The 16,292-nt window shown below is 37.2% G+C and overlaps 1 protein-coding gene across 1 annotated transcript in view; it reads right to left on the bottom strand.

The window, feature by feature from the left end:
- Positions 1–16,292, bottom strand: part of ITK (IL2 inducible T cell kinase) — a 66,229-nt gene that overhangs the window by 15,752 nt on the left and 34,185 nt on the right. The window contains exons 7-8 of the mRNA XM_004009019.5: positions 12,554–12,619; positions 8,497–8,551 (exon numbers count right to left, since the gene is read on the bottom strand). Of these exons, the coding sequence (XP_004009068.1) occupies positions 8,497–8,551; positions 12,554–12,619 (121 nt within the window). The remainder of the gene's footprint in view (positions 1–8,496; positions 8,552–12,553; positions 12,620–16,292) is intronic.

The following is a 16,292-nucleotide window of genomic DNA, read 5'->3' as shown; positions in this document are numbered from 1 at the left end:
CACAGAATTTACTTTAATGATTCTGTACTTCATGAATTTTTTTAAAATGTAAGAAAATGAGTTGTAAATCTTTCTGGACCAATAGAGTAACCGTATACACCCCTTGTAGCCTTCCACATTGCCCACAATGTGCTGTGCATGACCTTGGACATGGTTAGGCCAGAGGAGAACTAACCAGATTCTTAGTTTCTTTTTCTCAGATATGAATGTAAACTGTTTATCCAGTGCAATAGGAAAGACCCTTCTAACTTGCTTGCAAATCATTCTTTTAAAAAACTTGACTTCCCCCACATTGAGATCAGTAGTGAATTCAATTTCTGAAGTAAAGCTGAGCTATATGACACCAAAAAAAAAAAAAATCCCAGATTAATTCATTAGATTTTAAAATAGCTTTTGAAGCCTAATTTAGATACAATGAAATGATCCTTGTTGAAGTGTACAATTCAATGATTTTTATCAAAATCAAAGAGTTATGCCACCATCACCATGATCTAACTTTAGAATATTTTAATCTTTCCCTAAAGACACCTCAGTATCATTTGCACCCCAGCACATTAATTTGCCTTATTTATAGATTTGCCTACTTTAGAAATTCCATATAAATGAAATTGTATAATATGTGGTTTCTTTTGACTGGATTCTTACTCTTAGCATATTGTTTATAAGGTTCATCAACTTTTAACATATATCAATACTTCATTCTTTTTTATGGTTGCATAATATTCTTTTGTATGGATAACACCACATTTTGTTTATCTGTGCACCAGTTGCTGAGCATTTGGGCTGTTTTAACCTTTGATATTGTGAATAGTGAATCTGTGTCTGGCTTCTTCTGCTGCTGCTGCTGCTGCGTTGCTTCAGTCGTGTCCAACTCTGTGCGACCTCATAGACGGCAGTCCACCAGGCTCCCCAATCCCTGGGATTCTCCAGGCAAGAACACTGGAGTGGGTTGCCATTTCCTTCTCCAATGCATGCACGGATGCTAAGTCATTTCAGTCGTGTCCGACTCTCTGTGACCCCATGGACAGCAGCCCACCAGGCTTCTCTGTCCACAGGATTCTCCAGGCAAGAATACTGAAGTGGGTTGCCATTTCCTTCTCCAACTCAATGTCATGTTTATGATATTCATCCATATATTACATAGCATCACTTGTCTTCAAAAGTTTTCCCCTTTTGCTAAATACTGAAGCTTTTGCTCTTGCCTCATTGAAATGTGATGGATCAAATTCAGGGCAGGAAGAAATCAAGCTTTAGCCAAAGCAGACATTATCTGCATCTGTAACGTATTTTAAAGGGAAGAAACAAAGACCAAAAAGGCCTGAAGTTTATCAGCTATCTGTGAAGAAAGGAGTGGGAATATCTCTTCTATTTAATTAAGATTTTTTTGTTATTGTTATTCTTTAAAAGAAACCATTATTTTTTTTTATAAATTTGTGATGAGAGAGGGGTTTAACTGTTAAGAGTAAACTGATCCATAGACATCAGACAAAAGAGAAGTAAGGTTTGCAGTCAGCTCTGCCAAGGACAGGAGACTGGCAGAGCTCTTCCTCCATCATAGTTGCTCTAGGTGGCATTCAGCTCTGGTAACAGGAAACTCTGGTTTGGGGCTGAGGCAGTCCCGGGTGTGGGGAAAATGAGGCATCCGGCATGTACATTATCACCTACTTCCTGTAAGGGGCTCAGAGGAAGTTACAACCACCAAGAACAGGGAAGTCTAAAGGGTCTTTGCTCCTATCACTGCTATGCATGGGGCACTGATCTGTGCAGTGTAGCCAGAGTGGGTTGGGGAGTGGGCTTGTTCCTATGGGATATAGTCAAGGTCTCAGGTCATCTTTTACTATTTTATCTAGAAAAATAAAGATGCAACAATAGGAAAAAAAATGCCAAGGATGGGAAATGTGCAGATGGGAAAATAGACCTTAACTCATATATTCCCTTATTAACTATGTGTGTGTATGTGTGTATATGTGTGTGTGTGTGCGTGTGTGTGTGTGTGTGTGTGTGTGTATGAAGAAGCGTCCCTGCCCTAGTCCAGACAGACACTAATTTACTGTCTAAATTTGGCCCAGTTTACTCCCCTGTAGCACAAAGGGGATGGATCAGATAGTCTTTAAAAGGAATTCTAGCTCTAACAATTTATAATTCTGTGAATTACAGATGCTTCCAGAGTCAATGTATGGGCTTCAGTTTTCTGTTGTAAAATGACTTTTGCAAGATGGTTGGGAGAATTAAAGTGCATAGAACAGTTCCTGGAGTATAATACCAGAACAAGGACTACTATGACTATCATCAGCTGTTATCACATGCCATGGTATGCCATCCATTAGAAGTATTAATACCATTGTCTGCTTTCTTCTGAGATATGTTGACTGTGACTGTCCTTCTTTCCTTCTGTCCATATGATTTGAAGGGGACCTTACAGAAGATAGTCTTGACATGCAGGGTAGGTTATTATGAAAAATATAGACTGATAACATGTCTTTGTTATGCTGCATTATAATTTGAGTGTCTCTGACATATAACTGCTCTTCGTTTTGGAGGTGGTTAATTTCTTCCCTTAAAACAATTCTTCTGTGGACTCAATATTGCATTTTTAACTAGTGACACCTTAGAATCATGGAAATGTCATTAACAATGTCTTAGGAAACGCTCCTGCCCCAAATTCAGGTCACCCAATATGTGCCATACTGTAAGGTATCAAGTACCTGCTTGCAAGGAATTCGCCCTCTACCTAAATGGGTTACACAGAAGACAGACTGCTGAGGTCCATGAGAGCTACTGGAGATGTCATGACATTGCAACATAAGAGTTCAAAGGTGGAGAAAAACCACATTCCACAGTTTGTGAGAGGGAGAGCATGAGGACGTTCTTAGAGGAGGTGCTATCTGAAGAACTGACAATACACACTAAGAGTTGTTTTCTGTGGTTCTGAAATTTGGCTAAGTCCCAGAATCACCTGAGTACCAATTTCTAAGGTTCTGACTGGTGAGGGCTGACATCCTAGAATTTGTATTTTTTAAAAGCTCCAAACAATGCTCATGACTGGCCAGCTTCTCCCAAAATATAGTTGTTAATTTCAAATACTTCTTAAGCATTTGCTGTATTCATTCACTCAACAAATGTTCAATAAGCAACTACTATGTCATAGGTACAGTTCTGGGGTCCTGTGTAAAGCAGGAACAAGATAAAGTGTTTATATTCTAATGGTGAAATATGTTTGGGACAGTACCTTGAGAGATTTAGTTTATAAAAATGAAATAAATCAAATTTTGGTCAATAAAAGTGAACTAATACATCCTTTAAGGGTTCTATAATTGTTAGAAAAGGAGACACTAAATATACCCCTGAAAAAGTTCTGTTGATATTTTAAACATCGTACAATACAGGGATCCACTGAAGTTTGCCTGTATATGACCTAAGGAAGCAAAGAGGATTTGGTGAAGTAGTTTAGAATATTAATAAGGAAGAATGTTTCAACTGCTCTAGCAAGCAGAATGTATTTAAGTGCCTCCAAAGAACTGCTGTAAAATAGAAATCATCTTTTGCTAATCATTGCTGTGAGCTTTTTTAGATGCCCTATGGGCATACTTCATTAACCAGTATGTGATTAAAAATAACATAACTGTACTTGTTTAAATTCAGTATAACTCTTATTATAGGATCTTATTGGTTAATTTAACAATTTATTATATTATCCAACAACATAGGTGCTGAGTAGGCTGCATATATATCACAAGGTGACTTGAAAAAATACAGGTTTCCAGAAGCTAACCCTGGAGAGTCTGATTCTGTAGGTCTGGGCTGGGGCCTGGGAATCTTTATTTTTAAAAATTCCCTAGTGATTCTAATGTAGTCTCTATTGGGAACCATAGGGAATAATTAAGTGCTGAGTTGGGGTGGAACCAAGGGGAAACCAGAGCCAAGTAATGACTCACCTTAATTCTTCTTACTCCGTGAAATCTTTCTAATTCCTTCTAGAATCTTCTCAAAATTCTGAGAGTACTGAAAGCCTCCTGTATATGCTCAGTTTATCTTAGATTCTTCAGAGTTTTTCTTGTTTCCCGATAGTGTCTATGAGAGTCCCTATTGAGGTCAAAGATCCTGTCTCAAGTATCTTTATGTGCTTAGTTCTGTGCTCAGCAAAATGGTAAGGTATGTGAGTTTATACTGAGAAATCCTAATAAAGGAAGTGGCACAGACATGTCATAATCATGACAGGTGCTAATTGAGACGGCCAGCATCATACAGACTGCCTGCTATACACCTGTCACTGGTAAACACACAAACAACTGAACTTGTCCTCTTTGCCTGCCTCCTGGCAACTGAATCAAGGGAGAAGAAGTTCGCTGCTTCAAATACAACTGTGAGCTCCCCTCCCTTCCCAGTTTCCTCATACAGAAATTTTATTTTTGCCTTTGACAGAATGAATTTATTATCATTTCAAGTTTCCCTTGTGCAAAAGTAAATAGTACATTAATAATCAACTCTATACCTTTAGATTATTATTTTTTTTTCTCAGTTCCGTAGTTTTATTTATTTATTTATTTTTAGTTTTTATTTTTTAAATTTTAAAATTTAAAATTTAAAACTTTAATTCTTACATGCATTCCCAAACATGAACCCCCTCCACCTCCCTCCCCATAACATCTTTCTGGGTCATCCCCATGCACCAGCCCCAAGCATGCTGCATCCTGCGTCAGACATAGACTGGCGATTCAATTCACATGATAGTATACATGTTAGAATGTCATTCTCCAAATCATCCCACCTCTCCTCTCCTCTGAGTCCAAAAGTCCGTTATACACATCTGTGTCTCTTTCCCTGTCTTGCATACAGGGTCGTCATTGCCATCTTCCTAAATTCCATATATATGTGTTAGTATACTGTATTGGTGTTTTTCTTTCTGGCTTACTTCACTCTGTATAATCGGCTCCAGTTTCATCCATCTCATCAGAACTGATTCAAATGAATTCTTTTTAACGGCTGAGGTTTTGGCCACAGCAATCAGAGCAGAAAAGAAATAAAAGGAATCCAAATTGGAAAAGAAGAAGTAAACTCTCACTGTTTGCAGATGACATGATCCTCTACATGGAAAACCCTAAAGACTCCACCAGAAAATTACTAGAGCTAATCAATGAATATAGTAAAGTTGCAGGATATAAAATCAACACACAGAAATCCCTTGCATTCCTATACACGAATAATGAGAAAGTAGAAAAGAAATTAAGGAAACAATTCCATTCACCATTGCAACGAAAAGAATAAAATACTTAGGAATATATCTACCTAAAGAAACTAAAGACCTATATATAGAAAACTATAAAACACTGATGAGAGAAATCAAAGAGGACACTAATAGATGGAGAAATATACCATGTTCATGGATTGGAAGAATCAATATAGTGAAAATGAGTATACTACCTAAAGCAATTTACAAATTCAATGCAATCCCTATCAAGCTACCAGGCACATTTTTCACAGAACTAGAACAAATAATTTCAAAATTTGTATGGAAATACAAAAACCTCGAATAGCCAAAGCAATCTTGAGAAAGAAGAATGGAACTGGAGGAATCAACTTGCCTGACTTCAGGCTCTACTACAAAGCCACAGTCATCAAGACAGTATGGTACTGGCACAAAGACAGACATATAGATCAATGGAACAAAATAGAAAGCCCAGAGATAAATCCACACACATATGGACACCTTATCTTTGACAAAGGAGGCAAGAATATACAATGGAGTAAAGACAATCTCTTTAACAAGTGGTGCTGGGAAAACTGGTCAACCACTTGTAAAAGAATGAAACTAGATCACTTTCTAACACCGCACACAAAAATAAACTCAAAATGGATTAAAGATCTAAATGTAAGATCAGAAACTATAAAACTCCTAGAGGAGAACATAGGCAAAACACTCTCAGACATAAATCACAGCAGGATCCTCTATGATCCACCTCCCAGAATGCTGGAAATAAAAGCAAAAATAAACAAATGGGATCTAATTAAAATTAAAAGCTTCTGCACAACAAAGGAAAATATAAGCAAGGTGAAAAGACAGCCTTCTGAATGGGAGAAAATAATAGCAAATGAAGCAACTGACAAACAACTCATCTCAAAAATATACAAGCAACTTCTGCAGCTCAACTCCAGAAAATAAACGACCCAATCAAAAAATGGGCCAAAGAACTAAATAGACATTTCTCCAAAGAAGACATACGGATGGCTAACAAACACATGAAAAGATGCTCAACATCACTCATTATTAGAGAAATGCAAATCAAAACCACAATGAGGTACCACTTCACACCAGTCAGAATGGCTGCGATCCAAAAATCTGCAAGCAATAAATGCTGGAGAGGGTGTGGAGAAAAGGGAACCCTCCTACACTGTTGGTGGGAATGCAAACTAGTACAGCCACTATGGAGAACAGTGGAGATTCCTTAAAAAATTGCAAATAGAACTACCTTATGACCCAGCAATCCCACTTCTGGGCACACACACCGAGGAAACCAGAATTGAAAGAGACACATGTACCCCAATGTTCATCGCAGCACTGTTTATAATAGCCAGGACATGGAAACAACCTAGATGTCCATCAGCAGATGAATGGATAAGAAAGCTGTGGTACATATACACAATGGAGTATTACTCAGCCGTTAGATTATTTTTTGACAGTATTCATCATCCTCCCACCTTCTCATCACAGCCCTTCATTCTCTACCTGAAATCTTCCCAGGTCCCCTTCCCTAATCTCACACCTAGTCACTCTCCAAACTGGTAATGGTTGCCTGTTGGGGTAATCAACTGTCCTGGTTTGTCCGGGACTGCAGTTGGTGGTGGGGGTGGTTCTGGGACCATCGGACTCGCAGTTTTAAAACAAACTGTTCCAGGCAAACCAGGATACATTGGTCACTCCAGCTTCATTCCATCCAAGAGAGGTTTGCAGTTTAAGATTCTTAAAGATATGAAATACCTTCAAACTATAACTGGAAAATAATATCTGGTGAAATGGCAGGAACACGGTTGACATTTCAGCATAGGGAGACTAATGCCTCCATCAGCCCATGCCTACTGTTTACTGGTCTCACTGGTGAGGCTGTGTTGAGCCTGGATTATTAACATCATCTGAATTTAGGCTCACTCCGAGATATTTTTCTCTGGACTACTAACGCCTGTACTCTATCCACTAGAGATTATGATTTAATGAGTCTGAGGTAGGACCTTGTCATTGGTATTTCTAAAATGTTTCCCAGGTGATTTTAATGTGCAGACAGGCTTGTGAACCACTGCTCTAAGCAAATAAGCTGATACATTGATTTCTCTATAGAAAGCTTTCTCTTAGTACCTCCATGCATTTGGTTTCTCTGCAAGAGCCCCAACGTGCAATTTTCAGGGCTACTCTAAGTGTGGTCTGTGGATGGGTGCCAGTTGGCAAACTGTTACTGCTCCACCACCAGACAAAAAAAGAAATTGAGAGGACGCATTTAGAATCTTTTTATAGCGACCTAATACTAATAAAAAATTGGACTTGCATTATTTTGTATGTCTTTGCTTCTTATTTTTGCTTTTCCCCCCTATGAATTCATTTTTTATTGAATTTACATAAGTCTGTGACAAATGGAAATTAAAAACCAACCACAGAAAGTAATCCATTACCACAGATACTTTGAGAGGCACAGCTTTAGAGTAACAAATGATCTTCTGATCCAGGAAGAGAGGGGTTCCCTTGCATGCCAGTCAACTGATGGCAGCTTCCTTGAGTGCTGTTTTGAGAAGGATCCCAAAGCCATGAGCTCTGATCAACAGGGTTGGCCACAGGACCAAGACTAGAGGGTGGCAGTACGATCCTAGGTAGTTGTCATCTCTGATTTAGCCCAATGCCTCCCTTGAAGTCATTGAGAAACTGAGGTCCAGAAGGAAGAAGAGATGTCCCCAAAGTCACACACTGAGTTGGAGCCAGAGCGGGGGCTGGACTTTCCCCACCACACCATGCCTTCTTTCTTCACTTCCCTCTCTCCCTCAATCCTGACACCCCTGGGTGAGATCAGTCCTGGTCCTCACAGTGTATGGCTCTGGAGAAGAACAGTTGTTTGAAAAATGAGTTAAAAACAAGTGCTGTATTTCTTCTAGTTCCACACACAGCTCAGCCAGGAGGAATCTGAATCACAGCCATCCCTGACCTAACCAGAGAGGCAGGCAGGGAAGACCAGCCCCAAGCTCTCCAGGGCCAGCCATCATGGCGGGAAAGACCGCCTCCTGAAGCGGTGGCCATGTTCACATGTTAATACCAAGACCTTTGATCCTCTCCAGGTTTCTTAGACTGATGTATGCTAAGCCTGTAAACTCCAAAATACTTTTATACTTGTACCAGACATGAATACCACCTTAATCCAACACATCAACTCACTGCGTTAGCACAAACCACAGCCTGGCTGAAAAAAAGTAGCACAGTTCATTTTATTTGAAGCCAAAAGATAGGTTAAAGAGACTTACTGTATCCAAAAGAAGTTTTTCAGCTTTGTCTCGACTGATATTCTTATTGTACCACCTGAAAGCAGGAAAAAGTCATAGAAAAATGAGATTTAAAAATTTTATTATTTACTTATGAAAGATAATTAATACTAGAGAATTTTTTGTTCTTTTTGTTTCTACCAATACTTTCAAACTCAAAGGCAAAAGCACAAACCATTTCCAGGTAATACAATGTTTAACTGGAAGGGAACAAATGAATCAGAAGTGGTAAAATGTTGATAATTGTTGAAGCTGGGGGGCTTTGAGTACATGAAGGTTCATTATATTTTTCTTTCCACTTTTGTGCATATTGGAAATTCTCCTTATTAAAATTTTTGAAAACGTTTATCTTGTGCTCTGTTTTGTAACTCAGTGGATGGTTATAAGTAGAGTGATGCTAGGACAGCTATAAAAGTTGAATATAAATTTGAAAGTGTAGCAAATATCCTTTTAAAATGATTGTAGCATTTTCTTCTGTAAGACTGGTTTTCAAGATCTTCTGCAAAATAATTATATTTTTCCTAGCTGCAGAAAAGCTCCTGAACAAATAGCATTGACAGTGTCCCAAAAGGCTAGTTTATCTTTGTAAAAAATGCAAAGGTAGAAAAACCTTAGGTATTGCTACATTCCTTGTGAAATGAGTGCCAGATTTATTTGTTGAATAAACTAAAAAATTTTAATGGATGTATTCTGCTAAAAATAAGGTAAATATTAACATATTTTCTACTTTTACAAAATGAACCTGATATTGAACTTCAAATTTAGTTTAAAAGGAAAATGTGTCACAGGGTTCATGTTATAACACAATATTGTTTAATTTTGTGTTTCTGATTTTATCATACAACTGTTTTAATTTCTTAAGATTTCAGGCTAATTTTCTCAGGATAAGTGGCTCATCTCTTTTCCGAAGATGTTTTAAAATCAAATTTTCTATGAGCAATTTGAATAATAGATTAAATATATAAATGGGGCAAAAAAGAAAAGAAAGATAACTTTTAGATTTATTGCTACCAAGGAATAGATCTTACCATGAAATAATTCATGTCAGACAGTTTTATGAACCAATGCACTGTGATGGAATGATTTGGACAGTGGGGGAAAGCAAATCTAAGTATATTATGGATTCAATGTCATTTTTGTAGTTTGGGTTCATCAACATAAATAGCACTAAAAGTGCTTCTTCAAACATCTCAGAGCATTTGAAACTAGTAGCCCAGCTCTGTGCCTGGCTGGCCAGTAATTTGGACGTGTGAAACATTGTACTCAAGCAAGCAGCAACAGATACCATGTAACAGATAAATGCAATGTGGTATCATCTTTGGAATTTCATGACTGATGATTCTAAGCTAGTATTATACAGGTTTATGAAAGGACACTAACTGACTTTTTTAAAAAGTTTCTGTTAAAACAGCCTTAGTATGAACGTTGGCCTCCTGGGTATGCCCTGATTACTCTCTTTTGCATTGGTTGTTAACTAGGCTGAAATCACATCTCTGACTAGTTCAGTTCAGTTCAGTTCAGCTGCTCAGTCATGTCTGACTCTTCACCACCCCGTGGACAGCAGCACACCAGGCCTCCCTGTCCATCACCAACTCTCAGAGCTTGCTCAAACTCATGTCCAGTTGAGTCGGAGTGGACTCCATCAAAGTTTGCTTGGGGATAGCTCCAGCCATATCCTGATGAGAACTTCAGGACTGCAGAGAATAATTAGCTAATGTAGAGCTCATCTATCAGTGTCAGGAAGTGTTATCAGCAGGTTATGAGACTTGCCTAAGGTCAGTGAACTGGTATGGAGTAGCCAGCATGTGAACCTGGGCAGTGGGGCTCCAGAACCCATGCTCTTATCACCACCATATAGAGCCTGTAATTATCATGTACCAAGGACTTGAGGAAAAAGCATTAAAGGCTCCCTGCCTCCCCCCTGAAAAGCCTAGTTTGCTACGCTATAGCCCCCAACTTCACATCTTTCAGGAGTTACACCTGCCAGATACCGTTCTTACAATCTGTTAACTCCTAAGGAACATAATCACGGCATTGTTTGTCATGTGCATGTTCTCACATGGCTCCTTCTTTCCTTATCTATGTTTCAATATAAAAATGAAATACATATAAGTTTGAAGGAGAAATGAAATGGACCAAAATAATTAATATTCTTTAACTACTCTCACCCCTGTATCTTCTAAAATAGAGTTCTTCAAACTGCAGTGTGTCCAAACTGGAACATTATTTTAATAGGTACTTCAGTATGTATTTCTAAGAAATAAAATATACACTTATATAACCATAGTACAATTACCAAAATCATGAAATTTAACACTGACACAATGCTGTCATCTAATTTTAGACTTTATTCAGATTTCATCGGTTATCCCAATAATATGCTTTGTATTACTATTTTTTTGGTTTGCTTTTTATGGTTCAAGATTGACCCAGGATTATTGGTGCATTTAGTTACTACATCTCTTCCGTTTCCTTTAATGTGAACTAATTTCTTAGTCTTTCATGTCTTTGATAATATTAACATTTTTGAAGAGCCCAGGGCAGTTATTTTGTAGACTATGCCTCAGTTTGGATTTGTCTGTTATATCTTCATGGCTAATTCAGGTTTACGCATGTTTGGGTGGGAATATCACCGAAGTGATGCTGTGTCCTTCTCAGTGTATCACGTCAGGAGATGCACGATGTCTGCCTGCTCCCTTATTGATGTGACCTTGGATTGTTTAGTTAAGATGGGGTCTGCCAGCTATTTCCTCTTTTTAGTAAGTGATTTGTAGGAAGATACTTTGAAACTATGTAAATATCAAACTTTTACCACCTACTTATAACTTTCATTGATGATTCTTGCCCAAATCAGTTGGTACTTCAAGCTATAAAAAGATGGTTTTTCACATTAAAATTCCTTCTGCCTTCATTATTTGGCATTTTACAGTGAGAAGGAGTTTTTGTCTTCTTGTCCCTTTATTTATTTAGTTATCAAAGTATTTATTTATGATGGATTCTTGTTTTATTCAGTGACTGTAGTTCATTACTGTCATTATTTATTTTGATACTCAGATTATCCAGATTTTGTCAGAAGAGGCATTTTTAATCAGACTTCTGTGCTCACTCAATGTGTTCACCTTACTTAACAACAAAAAATTAGGGGGTACTTCTTTAATTTTTGGTGCATCAAAATGTTCCAATTTCATCTTTGTTCTTTCCTTGCCCTAACTCCGAGTCTCCAAGCCATTTCTCCAGGAAGTCCTAGTTGTTTTTAGTGGGAAGTGTTATTTAAAAACCAGAACCTGAGTGTGCACATTGAGACTCTAGTATTATTGCTTCTGGGCCTTCTAGCAACGGAGCTGGTAAATATATGCACATGGTAAGTATGCTGTTCTCTACATTTGGATTTTATTAAACATTGAATAATTTCACTAAAACTGTTTGTGAACTCTCCTTTTAAATAAGTCTGAAACAAACAACACAAACTAAGCAGATATTTAATACCTATCTGTTTGTCTGCTGGTATTGGAATTATTTAATTAAACCATGTTTTAAATCAGTCTGTATTAGATCCAATGTTCATAGTGTAAGATCAATATTCCTGGAATTTCCAGGAGAAACTTTTTAAAAAAAATTAATTAATTTATTTATTTTTAGTTTTTTATTTTTTTAATTTTAAAATCTTTAATTCTTACATGCGTTCCCAAACATGAACCCCCCTCCCACCTCCCTCCCCATAACATCTCTGTGGGTCATCCCCATGCACCAGCCCCAAGCATGCTGTATCCTGCGTCAGACATAGACTGGCAATTCAACTTTTCCTTTGACTACAATGTGTGCAGACATCTGAAAACATTAGTTTGGTAAAAGGGGAGATGAGAACACATTTCCTTCCCCTTCTCCTATTTAAAGTGACCCCCAGCTGCTTATTTAGGGTTCTGAGTATGGAAGCAAGTCAAGAAGAGAAAATGCCTGGTATTTTAATAATTAACCAATGATTCACTCTTAATCTAAGAAGACCAATTAGCACCAATTTTTGAAAAAAAAAAAATCTTACTCATAGATTTCCAGGTTATTTGGAGACTTTTCCACCAGATAACTGCTTGGAACATATCCTTCATGCCTGTTTAAAGGGAAATTAGTGTTTATATTAATATAAAACTAATTTTTACATCTCCATTTCATAGATTTAATCAACTAGATGCCATTTAAAGATGAAGAAGTCTTGTTTAGCATTCAGGATAAGACATTTTAAAATATTCAAATAAAAAATTACTAAACATAACAACCTGCTATCTGTTAAAGGCTATATAGATCTTATTCCTAAACTTTGAGCCATGATAAATAAGAAATAGTTACTTTACTTTATTAGCTCTGCTTGCTAATCTCTTCATTGTGAAAATTTCCTCTATTGGAAAAAATATCAATGTTCAGTCTTTATTTTCTAATAGGAAACATCTGTGTGTATGTGTGTGTGTGTTATAATCAGTATTTTTCCACTTTAGTGCTAGCATTTTATGGTTAGGAAACCAAAATAATTAAAATATAAAGAATTACTTTCCAACCACAGGTCCCAAAAGATACTGTCAGTCAACCATGTAAACTTTTAATTCAAGGCCTCCCTAATATTTTTTGTTATTTGTGCTCCTTCAAACATAAATGATAAAACATGAGAAAAACAAAATAAAACTATGCTGGATTTGGGGTGAGGAGTTTCTTTTGAGCAGGAATAAATTGTGTATAAACAAAGACATATGGATCAAGAGACTGGTAAGAACATCCTTTACCCTTGTGTAGGTGCTTTTCACAACACTGTCTCATTCACTGTCACATTCAATACTACAAGGTGAAAGCAGTGTCTCCACTTTCTAGGCCTCTGATTCTGTACCTGTAAAATGAAGGGCCTAAACTAGTTTACACATAAAATCCCACCAGACTGTGCATTCTGTGAAAAGATGTCTCATAACTTCCTGCTCTTTACTCCATTAAGTGTTTGAATCTTTTTCAATCTAGTTTAATGGGAAATGTGTAATCTATTTCACAGAATTGTTTGGAGGAGTGAAGAAATGAAGAATGGTGATGTCAAATACAGGATATCTTTTATCTTATACCCATGGCTAGTCAGTCATGGTATTATGCTTCCTTTGGAGAACTGAACATCCAGCCTCAGAATCCTCCTTAAGTCAGCACTCAAGGTAGCCAATTACAACAGATAGGAGTCAACTTGTTCTCAGATATGCTGTCTTTTATCGCTTTCTTTTGGATTTCCTTTTAGTTATGTCTGTTTTTGCCACACCGTATGTTTACAATTCTATTACTAGGTCAAATACTATTTTTGCTTCCATGAAAATGACAGTTTTAATATCCTAACCAAAACTGGATTATCTACAAAATGATGATAGTTCTCTCGTGTGTGGATACAGAGTTTACAAAGTCCTTTCACTTTCTTTATCTCAATGATTTTCTCAACACTCTGAGATGGAAAGCTGATATTATCATCTGCATTTTACAGGTAAGGAAATGGATTCACAGAAGGTAAGTGACTTTCCCAAAGGCCCTGTGTAACAAAAGCAGCTGATACTCAAGTCTGAGTCTTCTGTGTCTGCATCTTGTGTACTTTCCGCTGTACCACACTGTTACAAAGCACTCTAGGGAAATTCCCATACACCCTGATTGGCCTCTGGGGTGTCTTCTGTGATGCCCTTTGAAGTACAGAGCTGAGCCCTTCCATGGGCCATTGAATAAAGGGTAAACTGTCATTTGGGGGAAGTGAAACCTAGGAGAAGAAATTTCCTGGCACATAAGATGTACTAAAGAAATGTCAGTTGGTTGAAGGGATGAATTTCTTAGTAAGTTCCTCTGGCGTTTGTGGAGCCAGGCAGTCTTGAACCTATTTCTGAAATGAGGCTCCCCGTAATAGGCAAAGAGAAGGTGATGTGACTGGTCTTGTTTGTTTCCCCGAGTTAACTAAAGAGGAAGGTTCCAGGTGAGGGGGCTTTTGGGTCTGTTCTCAGCAAGCAAGTGATACTACCTCTGAGACCACAGTTTTTGATCTAACCCTCCTTTACTTCCCTTGCAATGGAATTGATAAGGCTACTTAAAGAGAAGGTGCCTTGAAAATGTAAGTAATGATATATGTAAAAAGTAAACTCTTTACCCTAAAAATGTTTGTGTACTTCTTTTTCTACTCATCAGGTTGGTCCCCCTTTTTATTTTATTTTAATTTTTTGGCCCCCCTTTTTAAAGTTTAATGATACCCAATGTTGGGCTTTGCTGGTGGTTTAGATAGAAAAGAATCTGCCTGCAGTGTGGGAGACCCAGGTTTGACTCCTGGGTCCAGAAGATCCCCCAGAGAAGGCAATGGCTACCCTCTCCAGTATTCTTGCTTGGAGAATTCTATGGACAGAGGGGCCTAGTGGGCTGCAGTCCATGGTGTCACAAAGAGTTGGACACGATCGAGCAACTAACACTTTCACTTCAGTGTTGGCACTCCAATACCCTGTTGGTGGGGAAATGTAAAATTTGGCAAGCTTTTTGGGGTATTTATCTTTTAAAATTAAGATGTCACATAATCTGACTCACCAGTTCCATAGTTAGAAATATGAGTTATGTATTTTTTCCCAAAGAAAAAAATATTTTTTCAAAAGTATATGTATTTCAAAAGATTTCTAAGTTATATGAGCACAGGCAATTCAAGATCTTCATTGCAGCCTTGTTTGAAACAACAAAGAAAGGAACCTGGAAACTAAATGTCCCATTATAAAATATTGTTTAAATACTTATAATGCAAGCATACATTCTAAAACTATATGTTTACTTAAAAATAAGGTAGATTTGTATGCACTGATATGAAAATATCTTTAAGATATATCATTAAAAGTTAAAAGCAAGGTGAAGATCAGAATGAATCACCTTAATGCAAATGAAAAATAGGGTGCATTTCTATATGTCTAACTCTTTTGCCTAGGATGCACAAGTAACTTAACAATGAATACTTTTAGAACTGATGTTTAGACAAATAGAGGGTGGCTTATTTTTATGTATATTTCTCTCTGTTGTTAGTTTTTGTAATATAAAACATCGACATTGTCTATCCAGATATTGCACTAATGGAGTGTTTTCATTTTCTTTTAATAACTATGTTAAAATTAATAATAATCTCATACTTTGAAAACTTTTAAACCTTAATATTTAAAGATGTTCATTGTAGCATTGTTAATATTTTCAAAATATTAGAAACAGCCTAAGCACCCAAGAAGGAAATTTGCTAAATTCTGGTACATTTTTATGTTGGATTTATGCAGTTATTGAAATCATCTTCTGGAGGTGATTCTGGAGGATATTCTGGGACATAGGTAAATATCTCTGATCTTTAAAGGAAAATGTACAGCCTTACAAAGCAGTATAAATCTGATAACTTTAAACTAACCACTGGTATGAAACTCACATACATCCCAGAGCATTCTAAAGGTCAGTAACAGTAATTTTCTTGTAGTTCAGTTCAGATAAGGGGTCATAAGATTTTTTTTTCATTCAAAAGTCCCATTGAGGGTAAATTGTATTTGTACAACTTTATTTTCTCCATGAATCATGTGGATGGCTAGTTCACTGCTCTTGGCTTAACTAAATCTTTAGTACTTTTCCCCTGATGCTTCTTAATGCAACCACCAATCTGCACCATCTGTACATGCCTTTTGCTTCCACCAACAATAAGACCCTCACAATGGGATAAACACCTTCAGCCTCACTTAAGCACTCAAAAACAATGGTGCTTTGTGGAACAAGTTGCCGTTCTC

This window comes from Ovis aries, chromosome 5, assembly GCF_016772045.2.
Source record: "Ovis aries strain OAR_USU_Benz2616 breed Rambouillet chromosome 5, ARS-UI_Ramb_v3.0, whole genome shotgun sequence".
NCBI lineage: Eukaryota > Metazoa > Chordata > Mammalia > Artiodactyla > Bovidae > Ovis > Ovis aries.
Note: the sequence above shows the minus strand (reverse complement) of the source record. Positions and strands in the feature narration are given on the sequence as shown.